Source organism: Acartia tonsa, chromosome 8 (assembly GCF_053477335.1).
Source record: "Acartia tonsa isolate MP-2025a chromosome 8, ASM5347733v1, whole genome shotgun sequence".
Lineage (NCBI taxonomy): Eukaryota > Metazoa > Arthropoda > Copepoda > Calanoida > Acartiidae > Acartia > Acartia tonsa.
In genome coordinates, this window is record NC_137267.1 from 47,726,149 (window position 1) to 47,746,983 (window position 20,835).

General features: G+C 32.8%; 2 protein-coding genes across 2 annotated transcripts in view; one reads left to right on the forward strand and one right to left on the reverse strand.

Moving 5' to 3' along the window:
* LOC145327151 (uncharacterized) overlaps positions 1-14,431 on the forward strand; it is a 28,901-nt gene extending 14,470 nt beyond the window's left edge. The window contains exons 3-7 of the mRNA XM_080170718.1: positions 2,382-2,443; positions 5,249-5,348; positions 9,103-9,173; positions 11,131-11,190; positions 11,688-14,431. Coding sequence (XP_080026844.1) covers positions 2,382-2,443; positions 5,249-5,348; positions 9,103-9,173; positions 11,131-11,190; positions 11,688-11,763 — 369 coding nt within the window. The 3' untranslated portion in view covers positions 11,764-14,431. The remainder of the gene's footprint in view (positions 1-2,381; positions 2,444-5,248; positions 5,349-9,102; positions 9,174-11,130; positions 11,191-11,687) is intronic.
* A 1,068-nt stretch (positions 14,432-15,499) lies between these two features.
* LOC145327163 (uncharacterized) overlaps positions 15,500-20,835 on the reverse strand; it is a 32,578-nt gene continuing 27,242 nt past the window's right edge. The window contains exons 16-19 of the mRNA XM_080170728.1: positions 19,713-19,774; positions 17,780-17,847; positions 17,421-17,449; positions 15,500-16,843 (exon numbers count right to left, since the gene is read on the reverse strand). Coding sequence (XP_080026854.1) covers positions 16,826-16,843; positions 17,421-17,449; positions 17,780-17,847; positions 19,713-19,774 — 177 coding nt within the window. The 3' untranslated portion in view covers positions 15,500-16,825. The remainder of the gene's footprint in view (positions 16,844-17,420; positions 17,450-17,779; positions 17,848-19,712; positions 19,775-20,835) is intronic.

Consider the following 20,835-nt stretch of genomic DNA (forward strand, 5'->3'; position numbering starts at 1 on the left):
TCACTGGGGAAAAATTGTCGTCACTTAAGTTGCTAACATGGACAGTACTTATTGGTCAGTTCGTTCTTCCAGTAGGTAGTAGGGGATTGGGCAAAGGGGTTATATCTGCGTCCTAATCATCGAGTAAGAAGGGGGGGGGGGCTGAAATGAGCCTAAAACCATCCTGGGACCTATGGAAAACATTCCTCAAAAGTTAGAACCCAATCAGTTCTATGCAGGTTATTGAAATCGTAAGCTTTAGACAAAAAAACTTACTACTTTATGTAATTTAATGAGAAAAATCCTTAACAATGTGATAATAGTTATTTCTCGTATCGTATTATAAACGGCTTTCCGCGGATATAGAATGTACAATTATAAGATTAAAACTAGTTTTTTTAGCCCCGTGGTGCCGAAGGCACCGGCTAAAAAAACTAGTTTTAATCTTATGATTGTACATTTCTATATTCGTAGAAAACTGGATATAATACGATGCTAGACATAGTTTTTTCGTATGGATGAGAACCGGTTCCTATCCACCGGATTCGAATGAATACGAGAAAACTAAATTTATTTAAACAAATAAGCCACTTATCAAAAATATTATTTCAATGTGTGTTTTGTGTTTATTTATCTCGACAAGAGAGAGTATTCATAAATCTAGATTAAAAATGTTTTTCAGTAAGACTTCATAACCGATTAATATCCCCTAGATTGAACACAGTAATAGTGTCTGACTGATTATGACGTAACAAAAAAATTAGCCAATGAGAGGCCGTTATTGACCAATGGTAAAATTTATAGTGGCCTCTTATTGGCTAATTTTTTTTGTTACGTCATAATCAGTCAGACACTATTACTGTGTTCCCTGGATTAGTAACTGTTCTCAGCAAAAAACTAGAAAATTATGTATACCATCGTATTTTATTAAATTTTTCACGAATATTAAATGAAAAATCATAAAGTTAATACCAGCTTTGTTAGCTGCGGATAGCTGTCTATAATACGATGCGAGAATAACTATTATATTTTTAGATAACATATGTGTTTGCAAAAAAAACATATCTATAAATCATTTCTTAATTGTTACTTAAAGTTAAATTTTGCAAGCAGGGATTTCAGAGAATTGCTGAGTAAATTTTTTTGTAATTTATATTAGATTTTTTAGGAGCGAAGCTTCTATATAATTCACTTTCTCTCCATCAGTCAGTTCGTACGTAACGCCATAGGGTAAAATATGATTTTCTCTGCTGCTATTCAAAATAGATGGCTGATTTTTTTGGAAGATTTCCTACACTAAAAAATTCAAATAGTCAAATTTAAAGATTTTAAAAATGAAAAAAAGGTAGGGTTTTTAGAGTTTTTAAATTTTATTGCAATAAATAAATAACATAAAGAAATAGCTCAAATTAAAAATTTAAATCTTGCATTTTATAGAATTATATAAATTTTTACAGAAATACAATTTTTGATAAAGCAATTAATTGCCTTTTTTGTCAGGGAGGGAGAGAACATTGAGCTGTTTATCACGCTAGTCACCAAAGTTTTATGATAACGTTTCCTTATTAGTTGGCTACAACCTTGGAGACTTTCATTGAATTTTGATTGTTTGGTTCATTATCCTAACTTTCAACAACTAATTGCAATCCACAGAAGGGGTAATTATGTGTATCATCACTGGAGATATACATCAATTAATCGGCCATTGTCTAATCCCTTTAGATGGCTGAATTTATTGCCTTATTTTTTGTGTGCAATTTTGTCAAATGTTTTGCTGATATCTTATTGCCTATAATTTTTCTTTTTACATGGCAAAATGGATGTAGGATAAAAGTGGATATATTTACAGGGAAAAATTTAGCTTGCTATTATTGACCTCATTTATTGGTCAGTTCCTTCATCCAGAAGAAGTGAAGGTGGTGTCGCTAGCATCAATTTATCAGAATACATGAAAATCTGGTGCAACATCCATTAAATAATATATCCATTCATGGTACAAAACATAAATTTGTACAATTCTAAATTCAATGTCTAATGATTCATTTTTAGATTTAATATAAAACTAGTTTTAAGAAAAAATTTAGTGGCTTTTTCAATGGGTAATTTATTACTTGGATCTTACACGAGATTTGCATTTGCTCTAATAAAGTTAATCACTCAGAGGGCTATAATAACAATTCCCCCTTCCACCCCCGTTACCATATTCCCAGCCCTCCAATTTGATTAACAACCTAAATTGTCGACAATTAAAATATTCACTTATATTTTGTATCCGGTTCTATTTCTTACCTTTTATCTGAAGAGATATCCATTATAGATACCTGACCAGGTTTTATATTAAGCTTTTGGAAGCCCTGTAAGTGGTAAGCACAAATAAAACTAACAATTTGATATTTGTTCAGGAATATTTTGAGTGTCCCGGACCTGATGATCCTCCAGATTTCACCAGATGTTGTGATGAAAAGTAAGAACTTTTTACGTACTTGTGATTTGCTCGGATGCTAATGAAGAACACAGTAATAGTGTCGGACTGATTATGACGTAACAAAAAAAAAATAGCCAATGAGAGGCCGTTATTGACCAATGGTAAAATTTATAGTGGCCTCTCATTGGCTAATTTTTTTTTGTTACGTCATAATCAGTCAGACACTATTACTGTGTTCGCTAATGAAGATAGACGACTGAATTTTTTGGTGAAGATCTTTTGTATCCATGAGCATCAAATGTATAATTTACTTTGTCCGCCAGTCTGTATGTCATGCATAAAAAAAAGACATTCAAAATAGTTTTTATTTTTTTTTTGTTTTCTTGGTTTCTATTACTTCGCGTCGCTTCGCTACCTATATATGTTGTCATCCTTGTTAATTTTATATTTAGCTTCTGTAAAGGGGTAAGAAAATGAACTGTTTTAAATATACATTCCCAATGATAAACTAAATCACCCCTTCTGTAGATTGAAATCATTGTTTCAAAATGTTAGACACTTCTGGTTTGGAACCAGACAATTAGAATTCATTTGAAGCACCCAAAGTTTTTGAGCCAGCGAATAAGATGTCAGGGTTAGAAAACATTGGGTACCAGTGCAATTTCCAGTCCAATGTCCCCTCCCTCCCTGGCAGAACAACGTGTAAAGTTTTGGAGATTACCTTTGTCTTAAAGTTTCCAGGGATATTAGGAGTTAGGACAATGGATGATAGATTGATGTAAATCCCCAATGATAGTACACAAAATTACTCCTTCTGTAGATAACAATTAGTGGTTGAAACGTTTGATCACTCAACTTAATAAATCAACCTGTAAAAATTCAATAAAAGTCCCCAAAGTTATTAAGTCAACGAATAAGTAAGAGTTATTATAAAACTTTATGGACTAGTGTAATAAACAGCACAATGTCCCCTCTCCCTTCCTCCATGAAAAGTTTTCCCAGATTTCACAAGTTTTCCATATAATCAAATAAAAGTTGAACAAAATCTCTGAAACTGCAACAAGTCGGGGCGAGGAAGTTAATTGGGAGGGAGGGGACTTTGGGCTGTTTGTTACACTAGTCCCCAAAAGTTTTATAATAACATTTTCTTATTCGTTTGCTTAATAACATTAACCTAAGGACTGTTGAATTTTGATTTAATAAGTTGAGTTTCTAAACGTTTTCACCACTATTTATAACCTACAGAAGGGTTAATTTTTTGTGTCTCATCACTGGGGATGTACATCAATTTATCGGCCATCGTCTTATCCCTTTTCATCCCTGAGAAGCTCAACTTCGCGGATCTTTTTTTAGTAGCAGACATACATTTTATTTAAATAGGGAATAGTTATTTCTTGTATTCATTCAAATCCGGTGGATAAGAACCGGTTCTCATCCATACGAAAAAACCATGTCTAGCATCGAATTATATACAGCTTTCTACGAATATAAAAATGTACAATCATAAGATTAAAACCCGTTTTTTTAGCCGGTGCCTTCGGCACCTCGGGGCTAAAAAAACAGGTTTTAATCTCATAATTGTACATTCTATATCCGCGGAAATATACGTTTATAATACGATTCGAGAAATAACTATTATCGCATCGTATTATAAACAGCTTTCCGCGAATATTAAAATAAAAAATTATAAGATCAAAACTAGCTGAAGCTAACAAAATTCCCAAAATAAATATGTTTTCGTTTGGATGCATAAATTCATTGAAATGAACTAATTTGGTCTTGAATTGCCTTCTTCAAACTATTTTGAACTTTATATTTCCAAGGATCTAAAGGAATGAGACAATTTGTGGTTGAAACGTTTGTACACTCAACTTATTTATCCCACCAATCAAAATTTAATGAAATTCCGCAAAGTTGTTTACCTAACGAATAAGAAAACGTTTTATGATAGATTGGGGACTAGTGTAATAAACATCCCAATGTCCCCTCCCTCCCTATTATATTTTACTTTAATGGAACTGGAATATTAATATATGGTCCTCAAAGTAAAAATATTTTCATCCAAAATTTTGGGTTTAGTCCCTTTCGTGGCAACGCTTCTTACGGGGCGTTTCGTCATATTTTCACAGTAGATTTCCCCTATTTCTAGCCCCTGCGGGGGGTTCTAACCCTGCGGGGCAATCACCTGAACCAAGTTAATCTAACCTAACCTAAAATAACCTTTAAAAACTAAAATACGACGCAACGCCCCTTAAGAGGCGTTGCCATGAAAGAGCCTATACCCAAATTTTCAATGTTTCATTTATGACAATTACAGCATGCGCCTGAATTGATTAAGTTATCTTGGCATAATAATATTAAACAAAATTAGACTGGCTTTAAAGTAAGAGACAAAATAGTTTTTGTTAGGATGCCATATCCCCTTAAGTTTTATCTGATATTTAAATACAAATATCACGCAAGCAATTCTTGAGAAAACTTTCTGTTTATTGTACAATAAATTGAAATGATAATTTAGATTTTAAAGCTAAACTTAATATTTGAATAATTTTATTTTTTAGATGTCGTACTTTGATACACATAGAAGCATCAATGGTCTAGATCTGCCAATATAGACAGACAATTTTCCACGATATTGCACATTACGACACATAGACGCAGTAATGTTACTGGACCTTCTGATAGTCATCGTATTACAGACAATTTTCAATGAATATTAAATTAATTTTAATTTTTAGATGTTGTACTTTGAGACACATAGATGCAGTAATGGGGTTGGATCTGCCAATAGCCATCGTATTACAGACAATTTTCAATGAATATTAAATTAATTTTAATTTTTAGATGTTGTACTTTGAGACACATAGATGCAGTAATGGGGTTGGATCTGCCAATAGCCATCGCTATTTCAGTTTCAGTTATTGTTCTCTGCATTATCTTGGGGGTAAGTTAGGATTTTTAAAAGCGAATCTTTTCTATAATTAGGGTCGGTCCGTCTGTACGTCCGTCCGAGATAGTTATTTGTGAACTTTCCCTGAGCAAAGCAAGGATTCCAAAGGGATAAGACATTCCTTATGGAAACTTTCTTGCTTGTTAGTAGCGAAGCTACTCTATAATTCACTTAATATGTCCGTCCATCTGTCAGTTTGTCCGTAACGCTATGGGAGATATCTCGGTTGATATTAAAGACATACTGCAGTTTATACTTTAAAAGATGTAAACGTTATTTTTTTTAAGGTATCGTGATTTTCTTGCATATTCTCTCAACATCAATATCAGCTCTATAACTTACTTTGTCTGCTTGTCCATTCTATTCTTCGTGATTTACTACTTATGGATGTTGTCATCTTTGTTTATGTAATTACTGCACTCACTCTTGGCCTAGTTACAAAATTGCAATAATGGATATATTAATACTTGGATGTTGTACCAGATTTTTATGTACTTAAATAAAGTAACACTACCAGATGGTTAAAATAACGATACCCTCAATCTTCTCTCCTATAACTAAATGAATTAACTGACCAATAAATAAGGAGTATTGTAGCAACCTAAATTGACGACAATACCTTGTTATACTATTCACGTATATTATATCCATAATTGCAAGGCTATTTCAAATTGGTATTCCTTTAAAAGCAACAATTTATTGGCCAGTTTCATGTTTAGGCATTTAATGACAGTTTCATGGCATAGTTATGTTAATAATAGTTTGTATATCTCTTTAATAACATGGGGGGGGGGGGGTTCATAGGGATGTTTATAACACTAGTCCCCAAGATTAAATAATTATTATTCTTTGGTTTAAAAACAATGGGGACCCTCATTGAATTTTGATTTGTCAGTTCATTAAGTGTATAAACGTTTCAAACAATAATTGTTATATACAGAAGAAGTACTTTTGTATAATATCATTGGGGATGTACATCAATTAATAGGCCATTGTCTTTCAATTTTGATATTTTTATCCACTAAAATTTTGTAAACCGGACCAAGAACCCCAAAAATCCCTTAGAATCCTTATTTTGACACCCTTATCTGCAAAAGAAATTGAAAATCGAACCAAAAACACCATTAGATATGGGGAGAAGGGTCAAAAATAGCCTAAAACCTGCTATTAAGCAATTAGGTAAGCCATGATCACTTTTTATTAAAGCCACATTGACAATAAATTGATACTAGTAAAATAGTTTTTAAGGTTGGTTTGATAAACTTTGGGTAAAACCATTACATTTGTCTCTTTCTAATAAATACAATCGCCCACCTCAAAATTAGGGTTGGGTCGGATATCTGGCCTACGCCGGATATCCGGCAAATTACCAGATACCGGCTTTAAAATTCAGCCGGATATCCGGTATTCGGATAGTTTCAATATCTGGTATCCTGCCGGATATTGAAAATGGCCGAATTTCCGGCCCAAACCTACTCAAAATGTTATTAGAAACCCAACCTTACTAACTGTTCTAATTTCTAAGTTCATTAATCTCTCTTTCATGTTTAAACATTGCAAATAATTTGCAGAGTGTCTCTAAATAAATTTCACATATAAATTTTCAGCAATAAATGATTGGGAAAAAATATTGATCTATTAATATCTGGGTCATGGAAAGAAAACGAAGTTGCGGGTTACATCGTATTTTCACAGCAGCTTTTTGGGTCATGGAAAGAAAACGAAGTTGCTGGATCCTAATATTTGTTATTAGCTTTATCATGACAAAAAACCTTAACTAAACTGAACTAAATATAGTAATACCTTTTCTCGTATTCATTCGAATCCGGTGGATAGGAACCGGTTCTCATCCATACGAAAAAACTATGTCTAGCATCGAATTATATCCAGCTTTCTACAAATATAAAAATCTGCAGTCATAAGATTAAAACCAGTTTTTAGTCCATGCCTTCGGCACCTCGGGGCTAAGAAAACTGGTTTTAATTTTATAATTGTACATTCTATATCCGCAGAAAGCTGTTTATAATACGATGCGAGAAATAACTATTCCTTTTCTGATCCTTACATTATAAAATTACTATATCATTTCTTCTTTTGTGGTTAGCCTTATTATTACAGCTCACAGTATCTTTCTTATTTACCGTGAGGAAAATCTATGTCTTGCTCATGAATGTTGTTACTGTTTCGCTATATTTATTAACAATGTTGTTTCTGTTGTAAAGTACGGACATTTAACCTGGTGGCCTCATTAAGGTAATGGACTAATAACATTAATTGCATTTACAATTACATTACAATGCAGTCAGGAATAGGGAATAGCCAACAAGCGAAATAAATAAAAATTATTTTTTAGGGGGCCGATAAAAAGATCGTAAAAATCGACAGCTGAAATCACTTATATGTTTCGTGATTTTTTCGAATTACTTTCGTTGTTGGTATAAGCTGTTACAATGTGTCTAATAACTGTATAAGTATAGATGTATCATCCAGACAGCTACCTGCCCCAAGTTGTAGAGACCCTTTTTTCAAGACTCGTCTGTTTTAATACAAAATCGGGACAGATTCCCTGTCCAGTGCGTGCAGTGGGCAGAGTTACATAAGCTTATGCCCCCTCTATTCTTTTATTTTTATACGAGTCCCATACATTTTAAAAAAATAATTTTTATCGTTCTTTCTATAATACAAGTTGTTCAAAGTATCGAAGTAAAAATAAGGCAAATTAACTCGCATATATGATATCAAATTGACCAAAATAAACCATTAAATGATAATAAAATGCTTTGTGCCTTAATATTTTATGTTATATTCAACGCTTTATCAAAGTCAAACTAACATTACAATTCATATCTTTATACTAAAGTAACAGGATGTTTGTCTGTTTGTTTGTCTGTGTGTCTGTACCGAAGGATCTCGCTAACCGCTGAACCGATAGGGTTCTCCTTAACAGAGTAGATTCTCATAGGTCCCAGGAAGGTTTATAACTATTTTGGGGGAGGTTACCACCACCCTCCCAAGAGAAATCACAATAAAATAAAAAAAATGAAATATTTCCGCCGCATAGTGTCGCTAGCGTAGAAGCATGAATTTAACAGATTGACCATAGACAAATTATTCTCAAATTAGATATTTAAAATAAAAAAAGATTAAATGCCACTAGAGCCCCCAGTTCTTATAATAAAGTAACAGGATCTTTGTCTGTGTGTCTGTCTGTACCAAAGTATCTTAAACCAACTTATCATGTACTCTAATAAATTGAAACTTATAGCTGGCTAAAAAACGATCCCCTCCTGACTAATGGTTAAGCCATCCACTCGTGTCACAGCTGCTCAGTGTTCATAAATAAAACTGTCATGTAATCATATATTTAAAATGTATGTGAATATAAAGTAGAAGTAATATTCAATACAGCCCTGAGCTGGTACACACTCTTAACATAATGTGTAAATCAACTAAACTGATAAAACCACATTCCTGAAATGATAATCCAATTGTGATTAATATATAAAATCTTAATTTAAACATGCCATCTATTTTAGAAAGAAATCTAATTATAATATAATATATTGCAATCTCTTTCAGGAAGAAACCAATAGTAAAACAATTGTAAACCTTTAGTAACTCGCCCTAGTTGTATGCACCTTAGGAAATAAATCTTATCTTATCTTAAATTAGGAACCTAAATTGCCGACAATTTTTCCCCTGTCATAATATCCACGTATATTCTACATCCATTTTTTTTCTTTTTTAGATAACCATCGTGGTTTGTTGTTTCTGGTCGCCCTGTCCTATGTATGATACTTGTGGTGGGGGTTATAAAAGGTAAGTACAGCCCCAATGATGATACACAAAGTTACCCCTTCTGGTCCCCATGTCCTATGTATGATACTTGTGGTGGGGGCTATAAAAAGTAAGTACACCCCTAATGATGATACACATAGTTACCCCTTCTGGTCCCCGTGTCCTATGTATGATACTTGTGGTGGGGGTTATAAAAGTTAAGTACAGTCCCAATGATGATACACAAAGCTACCCCTTCTGGTCCCCGTGTCCTATGTATGATACTTGTGGTGGGGGTTATAAAAGTTAAGTACACCCCCAATGATGATACACAAAGTTACCCCTTCTGGTCCCCGTGTCCTATGTATGATACTTGTGGTGGGGGTTATAAAAGGTAAGTATACCCTCAATGATGATACACATAGTTACCCCTTCTTGTCCCCATGTCCTATGTATGATACTTGTGGTGGGGGTTATAAAAGGTAAATACACCCCCAATGATGATACACAAAGTTACCCCTTCTGGTCCCCCTGTCCTATGTATGATACTTGTGGTGGGGGTTATAAAAGGTAAGAACACCCCCAATGATGATACACAAATTTACCCCTTCTGGTCCTCATGTCCTATGTATGATACTTGTGGTGGGGGTTATAAAAGGTAAGTACACCCTCAATGATGATACACAAAGTTACCCCTTCTGGTCCCCATGTCCTATGTATGATATGTATTATATATTAAAAATTATATTACGATGTCAAAAAATTATTATTCAATTTCAAAAAATATATGAGAGCTTTTTAAAGCAATATCTAAAATCAATAACATATACATTAATAATTAAATTGATTTAAAAGAGAAATCTATTTTAACATTGTCTTACAATATTTATCTAACCCAATTCTCTTTGGATGGGAAACAAGGATGATAAAGAGAGGGGTATTATCGTTCTACTACTATTTCTAAGCCTTAAAACACACACCTTTACGGATTCTACCAGAAACCTACCCCTCTCTTACTAAGTCCTTTTTCAGTCCTCCCGGCAAAATAAGAGAGTTTACCCCTTCTTCTCAATCTAAAAATTGAAATTATAAGTTATAAAATAAAGATTTCTTTTTATGTAAAAATTAAGGGATTTGAACCATGGCACTAAGCATGTAAATTATTTAGGTGAAATTTAGAAATTTTGTTTGGGTATCAATCTTGGGGTATAGTCCCTTTCGTAACATCGCCTCTTAAAGGGCGTTTCGTCGTATTTTCAATGTAGCCTTTCTCCTATTTCTACCACCTGCGGGGGACTCAAACCCTACGGGGCAATCAACTAACCTTACCTAACCGAAAATAAACTACCAAAAGCTATTATGAAAATACGACGAAACGCCCCTTATAAGGCGTTACCACGAAAAGTATCATAACCAAAAAAATTTTTTTTGTAAAATTTAAGTGAAGAAAAAAAAAGCTTTCAGTCATTGCATAAAATAGCGAACAACTTACTATACAGAGTAGCTTCGCAATCAATAAATCGGTTTTCAATGGTAAAAAATTGGCAAAAATATTTCCAATATCTGATTTGGGTTCAAGAGAGATGGTCATCCAATAGGTATAGTAGAACTAGATGGTCAAACTAGGCCCAAATAGTGTCACGCGCCTAACATAGGTATCATTTTTGTCGTCTGTAGTATAACGCGGCGCAAGCCGATACGTTACAAATTACGCTAATGCCGCGCGTTAAACACAGGGATCTAATGGGTTAGGACATTGGCCGAGATAAATTGATGTACATCCCCAATGATGATACACAAAATTATCCCTTCTGTAGATTAAAATTAGTCGTTGAAACGTTTGAACACTCAACTTAATGAATCAAACAATCAAAATTCTCCAAAATTGTTAAGATAACGAATAAGAAAACATTATTATAAAACTTTGGGGACAAGTGTAATAAACAGCTGATTTTACCCTGGGTTCAACATGATTAGTAAAATGTCCATTTTATTTTAGGAGAGAAGGAACGTCGCCGTTTGGTGGGATGGACTTTGCAGATACTGATCCTTTAACAAGGTTAGAATAGTTCGCATCGTATTATAGACAGCTTTCCGCGGATATTAAAATGACAAATTAAAAGGTTAAAAGCAGTTTTGTTAGCCTTAAGAGGCCGAATGCCCGGACTAACAAAACTGGTTTTAATTTCATGATTTTTGTAATTCAATGCTATACACGATTTTTATGTATGGATGAGAACCGGTTCTAATCCAGCGGATATTAATCGGTTTCTAAGTCATACTGGAATATTTTATTTTTAAGCAGAATAAAACCAGGGCCATTATGTTCATTAGTTCCGAGCATTCATCAATTAGAATTGGATTTTTATTTTGAAAATTTAAATAAGGGGGGGGGGGTCGGTGATCCATTTATAGGTATATATAAAGCATAGTTCCTGACTGAACTGACCAATAAATGATGTCCATGTAGGCAACCTAAATTGACGACAATTTTTCACCTGTCAAAATATCGACGTATATTCTATATCCATTGTTAAGAATGCATTTTATTTTCAGTAATGGTAACCCTGCCACCAAATATTACACAGCTCAAGACGTGGATGTCAAGACTGCTAAGGCAGAACATGTTTAAAAGTCAAGATTCATCAATTGTTTTAAAAAAAGCCTTTAAAGGAAGCCTGCAGAAAATACAACGTTTTAACTGCTGAAAGACGGCCCAAATAAAGTAACCCCAACACCCTGAATTTGAAACCTCCAGCTTCAAACTAAAAAAAGTTGTAGGTCTTTTAAAATAAAATTTTAGCAGAAGGCTTCATATTTATGGTATTTGGTCTACTTGTGACAGTCTTCCAGCCGCTAGTGCGTTGTATTTTCTGCAGGCTTCCTTTAAGACGGGAATGTAAAATCAGAACATTTATAAACGGCAAAAAATCATCAAATGTGTCATAAAAAGATTGCTAATAAAATGATTTTAATTAATATTTAATTAAAGTGAATATGCAATTCTAAAACAGTTATAGAAATATTTATAAATTTAAAGGACTTTTAAATAGTTACACTTAACTAACAGCAAGTTATATAACAGTCAATAAACTAAAAAAAGTATCCATAATCCATATCTTTAAGCAAAGAATTTATGTCAAAAAATTTTTTTTTAAATGAAAAAATGACAATGAAATAAATATTTTCCTGGTTTTTAACATGCTTTCAAAATCATTATTTTAAAATGATTTTGATTCAAATTTAAAAAATCAAAGTTTAAAATGAAACCTAAGCTTTATTTTAAGTGCCGTAGAATTTATAAAAATAATTTATTAAGATCAGAAGCGTGACGAAGGGAGGTGTATCTCTAACCCCCTGGTAAAATTGAGGGGGTTAATATACCCCCCTTGACACAATAACCCCCTAAAACAGCCAAGGTGGGTGGCAAAACTCTGAGCACGCCAATGCTAATAGTTATTTATCGCATTGTATTATAGACAGCTTTCCGCGGATATAAAATTTAAAAAATATAAGCTTAATGCTCGTTTTATTGGTCTCGAGGGGCCGAAGCCCCGGGCTAAAAAAAATTGATTTTAATTTATGATTTAAAAAATCTTTGTTGAAAATTGTCTGTATTACGATACCATACATGAGTACTTAGTATAGCCGAGAACCGGTTCTAATCCAGCGGATATCAATCGGTTTGGAAGCCATACTGGAAAAACTTTTTTTATGAAATGTACCAAATAACGCCCAAATTTTGACTGCTTATCATGGCACAAACGAAATATCACACAATGATCTCAAAATTTTCTTATTGTATATAAATTTATATAATTTACATGTTATCATTATAAAAAAAGTAACAGGATATCTATAAGTCTGTGGGTAGTGAAGGATCTTGCTAATTGCTGAACTGATTTGGTTCTCCTTTACAATATATATCTACTCATAGGTCCTCGGAGGGTTTTTAACTATATTTGGAGGAGGGTACAAAACCAACCTACAAAGAAATAACACCTCTGGAAAAATGGCCTCTACTGGCACTTTGAAATTTTTCTTGTATTTCTTTTATAGGGGATTTTCACTATGTAGGGTGGTGGTACCCACCCCCAAAATAGTTATAAACCTTTACAGGACCTATGACAATCTACATTGTAAAGGAAAACCATATCGGTTTAGCGTTTTCGAGATCCTTCGGTACACACAGACAGACATACAAATACATATCCTGTTACTTTAATATAAGGATTAATATCAATTGCTTGTTTTTTTCTATTATTTTTGTAAATCCATTGCTTCCTGTGTTTGTTGTAACATGCTAGTTTTAGAGTCATCACTTAGTTTTCACTTTTCCACGGATAGCAAGATGAAAAATTTTCAATTCCATCCACCTTGTTAGCCCTGAAGGTCCGGGCTAACAAAATTGATTTGATTTTTTTTATTATTCGTGGAAAATTGTCCATAACTCGATATTATACATAATTTTTGAGTATGGCTTATAACCGGTTCCTATCCAGCGGATATTAATTGGTTTCGAAGCCATACTCTAAAAATATTTACAGATCTTATATTGTACTTTTACCAAACAATTACAAAAATATAATAAAAATCTTTCAAAATTTTTTATTAAAATCTTCCAAATTTTAAAAAAGAATGAGGATAACTTAGAACGTATAACTTCATTAAGATTTCAATTTAAAACAAAAGTAATGTAAGAGTCAAATGCTAGTCAAAAGTCAAACTATCATTAAATAACACAAAATATTCTCAAACTTTTTTCTTCTATCAAAACAATAAACCTACCTATGCAAAAATAGTTACTTGTCGTATCGTATTCTTGACAGCTTTCTACGGATATTAAAATAAAAAAAATATAAGATTAAATCCAGTTCTGTTAGACCCGAGGTTCCTAAGGACCGTGCTAACAAAACTTTTAATTAATTTAGAATCGTGGAAAATTGTCTGTAGTACGATGCTATACATGATTTTTCAGTATGGCTGAGAACTGGTTCTAATCCAGCGGATATTCATCAGTTTCAAAGTCTTAAAATATATCACGAAGGATAGTTTTCCTTCCAAGAGCGTTGTGTTAAAGAATCTCAATTTTTTATAACACCAGTTGAAATATAATCAAAAAAAAACTTGGTTGTGATTTGTGGATTTCTTAGCTTTTTTATTCTGCAAAATTAATGATTTTCAATTTATTGTATTTTCTTCAAATTAAACTTTTTATTTTGTAGTTATTATTATTACTTCATTTGTGAGGTTTTGGTGTAAAATGCTATTTTTGCTTTCAATAAACAATCATTTTTAAATAATGTTATTTAATACAGGCGGCCTCTGGTGGGATGTGGAATTTGACTTCCCAATTTTAATTTTAATTTATCTATAATACAAAGTAGAACGATGTCTGTCCCTTTAGCTTCTTAACTGGGACTGCATTTTTAATCAGGAATAAAAAAAATATGTAAATTGGCCTTTTCTTGAAACTATCTATAATACAAAGAACGATGTCTGTCCGTTCCTTAAGATCTCGGTAACCACTGAACCGATCGGATTCTACTCTTTAGGGTATATGCCTACTGGTCCTGTAGTGGTTTTAGGCTATTTTCTTTAAGGGTGTGACACCCCAACCCCCCAAAAAACAAAAAAAATCCCCCCCAATTTTAAATTTTTTTTTTACGAATTTGCAATTTTACGAACTTTAACGAATTCGCGATTTTAAAATTTTTTTTCGCTTTTTTTCAGCTGGGTAGGTAATAGAAGATGTAAGAATACCTCTTGGGGCAAAGCCCCTAGAGGCTAGGGGCGAAGCCGCTGGTAAAAGAAAAAAATTTTAGGGTTAAATTATTTTACGTAGAACCGTATCAGTTCAGCGGTTAGCGAGATCCTTTGGTACAGACACACAGAGATCCTGTTACATTTGTGAAGGGATAGGGTTTGGAGCTGCTTAAATAACACCAAACAGATGTGATGAGATTCGCCAGTTTTGGACCGAGGCATTCTCACTACACTGTCGTGCATCAGACAAAGCAGCATTAGGAACCATTTAAAAGTCTTAAATTATGACACGGTGTTAAGGGAAGATTCGAACCTATCACCACCCAGATTATGAGCGGATGCGCTACATGTTAGGTTACGGTCGCGGGTAAACTTAGGATTATGGAAGCTTGTTTTTAAAATTTAAAATGATTTCAGAGCCTTCATCTATGGGCTCTGTAAGAGGGCAAAATTAGAAGTTTAAACCCCCAACTTTCAATTTAAATTTTTTTAAAAGAAAGCTATAAGAACCTACATCGTAACGGAGAACCATATCAGTTAGCGAGATCCTTCAGTACAAACAGAGACAGATTCTGGCAATTTTATGTAAGGATGAAAAAGGGTAAGTTTTGAAAAAAAAACTTTATTTCCGACAAAAATACAGGATACATTACATATTTAACAAATACTGAACAACTAGAATTTACATAGAAATTATTTACATTATGATTATTCTTATGTACTGGTACAAAAATAAATTTTCAATGTTTTCAACTAAATTGGAACTTGTCTTTATAAAAATATTTTTTTTATAAAAAAAATAGATGAATAATTTTGTGCCGTTTAAATGCATTTTTAAATACTACGAACTAGTGCAGTTAACGGTAAAATGTTCCTGGTAACGATTATCTACAAAGAACTTTAACTAGCTGCCAATCGGCTTTAACGGTTAAAATTTTGTGCGATCATAATCTATACGTTCCACCGTTTGGCCGTTTAGCAGCCGTTACAGCTCATAGAATTTGGAGATAATCGTAACAAGAAACATTTTATTGTGGACTGCACTAGATCCAAAGAAAGAAATATTGACAGTTAAATTGGAATGTGCTTATTTGAACGATAGAAGATAAATATTCTTTGAAGAAATAACAAATCAGGAATAAGAAAGTAGGTAAATATCCTTTCATATATTCATTCGAATCCGGTGGATAGGAACCGGTTCTCATCCATACGAAAAAACTATGTCTAGCATCGTATTATATCCAGCTTTCTACGAATATAAAAATGTACAACCATAAGATTAAAACTATTTTTTTTGTACAATCATAAGATTAAAACCAGTTTTGTTAGCCGGTGCCTTCAGCACCTCGGGGCTAAACAACTAGTTTTAATCTGATAATAGTACATTCTATATTTGCGGAAAGCCGTTTATAATACGATGCGAGAAATAACTATTTCTAATATTATTACTTGTATCTTAGATTATCATGTACTATAAAAAAAAGTGCAACCCATCTAACCCCTCCCTTTGTACTGGAAGAACGAACTGACCAATAAGTGATGTCTATATTAGCAACCTAAATTAACGACAATTTTTATAATAGTCATGTACATTCTACATTCTATTAACTATTTATTAATTTAAGATAGCTCATGGTCTTTTTAAAGAAGAACCAAATCCATTAGATAGAAAGATTTTGAGGGATAGTCAAACAAACGGACGTACATTAACAATTTGAACTTGGATTTTAATCCTTTGTAACTTACAAGTTAAAATATAAGGCTTATTAAAAATATTTATGCAGCAGATTGCCTTAGAAAATTTAAAAAATCGAAGATATGTGGAAATTGATGGTTGTTTTATTTCTAATAGTTTCAAGAAAAGGCCAATTTACATATTTTTTTATTCCTGATTATAAATGCAGTCCCAGTTAAGTAGCTCCAAAGATTTATTGTTTCTTGGATATCTGAAAAAGAAGTTGTCAATTCTAATGTCATTTGAAACAGTTTTAATAGAGTAAGATTATATGCTAGAAAATAGCTTTTCAAAGTAGCAGTTACTTTATCGTAGAGGCCTCAAAGGGCACTTAAGGTTAAGGGGGGATGAGGTAAGTCGACCCCTCCCCCCACCCATCCTTTAAAGTCTAATAAATTATACAGTAGTGCCACCTAACAGCAATTTAAAAATATCTTTTATATTTCTTTCCTAGAGGGCGATTTCCTTTGAAAAGGTAGTGGTACCCTCCCCCAAGATATTTATAAAACTTTCTAGGAACTATAAGGTGAACCTTATCGGTAATCGAGATTATGCGGTACACCCAGACAGGCAGACACACAGGTAAGGTACACCCAGACAGGCAGACACACAGGCGAATGTATGGTAATGATTTGCGCCTGTTTTTGGGCAAAGGTATTTCCCATACTCTTACTATTAGTGTCACGTACCAGAAATGGCAGCAAAAGTTACCATTTTTGACGTATCTAGTATGACACGGAGTGGGGCCAGACTCGAACCCGACACCTCCCCACTATTAAGTTACTAACCTTGTACCAAGCTCTAAATATTGTCTCCCCTGAAATTAAAACAAGATAAACCAATTTGTATTATGCACACAGTTTAAAAGAAAACTACCATCCATTCTCTAAAATAATACAATTTATATTTTAAAACTACATCTAATTCATATTCATCTGATTCCTAGAAAAATGATTCCTAGAACAACCTCATAAAATATCATAATCAAATCCTAAAAATGAAAGTATGTCCTTTTCCTGTATCCTGTATTTACGCAATTTTGCAACAATTTTATTTACAATTTTGTTAAAACTTACAAATTATTGTACTACTTCTTCTGCTTTAGAGCTTTGCTTTTATCGATGTTGTCATCCTTGTTAATTTTTACCTTTATTCATTTTCCTGATGGCATGGTCGTCAACAGTCAGACAATTACCAGAATGATGGATTTGATTTCTAAACAGGTAAATGAATACAAAATACGTTGATATTATGACAAGGGTTATCAACAGTCAAACAACAGTCAGAATTATGGATCTGATTTCTAAATGGATATAATACACGTGGATATTACAACAGTCAGACAATTACAAGAATTATGGATCTGATTTCTAAATGGATATAATATACGTGGATATTATGACATAGTCAACAGTCAGACAATTACCAGAATGATGGATCTGATTTCTAAATGGATATTATGACATGGTCAACAATCAGACAATTACCAGAATGATGAATCTGATTTCTAAATAGATATAATGTATGTGGATATTACAACTGTCAGACAATTACCAGAATTATGGATCTGATTTATAAATGGATATAATATACGTGGATATTATGACAGTCAGACAATTTCCACAATGGTGAATCTGATTTCTAAAAATGGATATAACATACGCGGATATTATGACAGTCAGACAATTACCAGAATTATGGATCTGATTTCTAAATGGATATAACATACGCGGATATTATGACAGTCAGACAATTACCAGAATGATGAATCTGATTTCTAAAAATTGATATAATATACGTGGATAATATGACATAGTCAACAATCAGACTATTACCAGAATGATGGAACTGATTTTTAAATAGATATAATATACGTGGATATTATGACATGGTCAACAGTCAGACAATTACCAGAATGATGGATCTGATTTCTAAATAGATATAATGTATGTGGATATTACAACTGTCAGACAATTACCAGAATTATGGATCTGATTTCTAAATATTATGACAGACAGACAATTACCAGAATTATGAATCTGATTTTTAAATGGATATAATATACGTGGATATTATGACAGTCAGACAATCTCCAGAATGATGAATCTGATTTCTAAATGGATATAATATACGTGGATATTATGACAGACAGACAATTACCAGAATTATGAATCTGATTTCTAAAAGGATATAATATACGTGGATATTACAACAGTCAGACAATTTCCAGAATGATGGATCTGATTTCTAAATGGATATAATATACGTGGATATTATGACAGACAGACAATTACCAGAATTATGAAAATTATTTTTAAATGGATATAATATACGTGGATATTATGACAGTCAGACAATCTCCAGAATGATGAATCTGATTTCTAAATGGATATAATATACGTGGATATTATGACAGACAGACAATTACCAGAATGATGAATCTGATTTCTAAAAATTGATATAATATACGTGGATAATATGACATAGTCAACAATCAGACTATTACCAGAATGATGGAACTGATTTTTAAATAGATATAATATACGTGGATATTATGACATGGTCAACAGTCAGACAATTACCAGAATGATGGATCTGATTTCTAAATAGATATAATATACGTGGATATTATGACAGTCAGACAATTTCCAGAATGATGGATCTGATTTCTAAAAGGATATAATATACGTGGATATTACAACAGTCAGACAATTTCCAGAATGATGGATCTGATTTCTAAATGGATATAATATACGTGGATATTATGACAGACAGACAATTACCAGAATTATGAATCTGATTTCTAAATGGATAAAATATACATGGATATTATGACGTCAACAGTCAGACACTTTTCCAGAATTATGTATCGGTCCAGTGGTTGAGATCTTAAGGAGGAAAAAATCCTCCGCTTGATATAGGATTTGATACACTACCACCCAATGATATTGGGTTAAGTAAAATCCAACAAACAACCAACCCTTTGATCGCAAGTTCTGTGCATGGTAATGGGTTGCGCCTGTTTAAGGGCCAAGTCACCCCCCCCCCCCCCCCTACTCTCACAAATATCATATAATAACCTGTTTAAATCATATTCCAAACACTCGACTCTTGCATGGCGATCCGCAATTAAAACATCATTCTAAAAATTTTTAAAATCTTATCATATTATAGATGGTTTCAGTGTTGTGCACAATGATTGAAGAGGGGTTTGTGCAAACATGGGGGGGGGGGGATTCGTTATTTTAGCACGCTGCCAGTTTTACTTATTAGAGAACATAAAAAGCTAGTCCTATGGCTTAATAAATCTTTGAGATAAATAAACAGAGAGATTATAAATTATCAAAGGGATAGTTCTACGAAGTGTATTTAAAAAGTTAAGGTACTTAGAGTAGTGAACTTTTATATGTCTTAGTAGAATATATTAGGCATTGGATAGATATGATTATATGTTAAAGAATTTTTAACATTGACCAGACCAAACTTTTTTTATTTGACAATATCTAAAAAAGTTAAAGTGATTTGCCACATAAATTACATGAGAATGGTCTATTTTTTCCAAATATGTATAGCCAAAACACCAATATCAGAGAATCTTTTTCCACATATTTCACAAGGCTTAAAAAAAATTGAACAGGGGTTCCCCTTGGGACAAGTTACTTAAAAAACATAAAAAATAACGTCCGGTTCATTATAGGACAGGTTTTCTATAGATTCTTTTTAAAAAAATAAAGAAAACCATCCGGTTTACTTACAATATACACATTATCTCACGCGGAAATGCCAACTAACCATACAACATATATATATATATATAAAGACCATTCTCATGTAATTTATGTTGCAAATCACTAACTTTTTTAGATAGTGTCAAATAAAAAAAGCTCGGTCAGGTCAATGTTAAAGTTCTTTATCACAATCATATCTATCCGATGCCTAATATATTCTACTAAGACATATAAAAAGATCACTACTCTAAGTACTATACTAAATATTTTATTATATTTATAGATGTCATCATCCTTGTACTAGATATTTAATCAGGGAGGGAGGGGACACTAGGTTGTTTATTACACCAGTCCCAAAAGTCTTATAATAACATTTTCTTATTTCTTGGCCAAACAACTTTTAAGACTTTTACTGAATTTTGATTGGTTTGTTCATTAAGGTGGTTGCCCAAACGTTCAAATCACTAATTGTGAT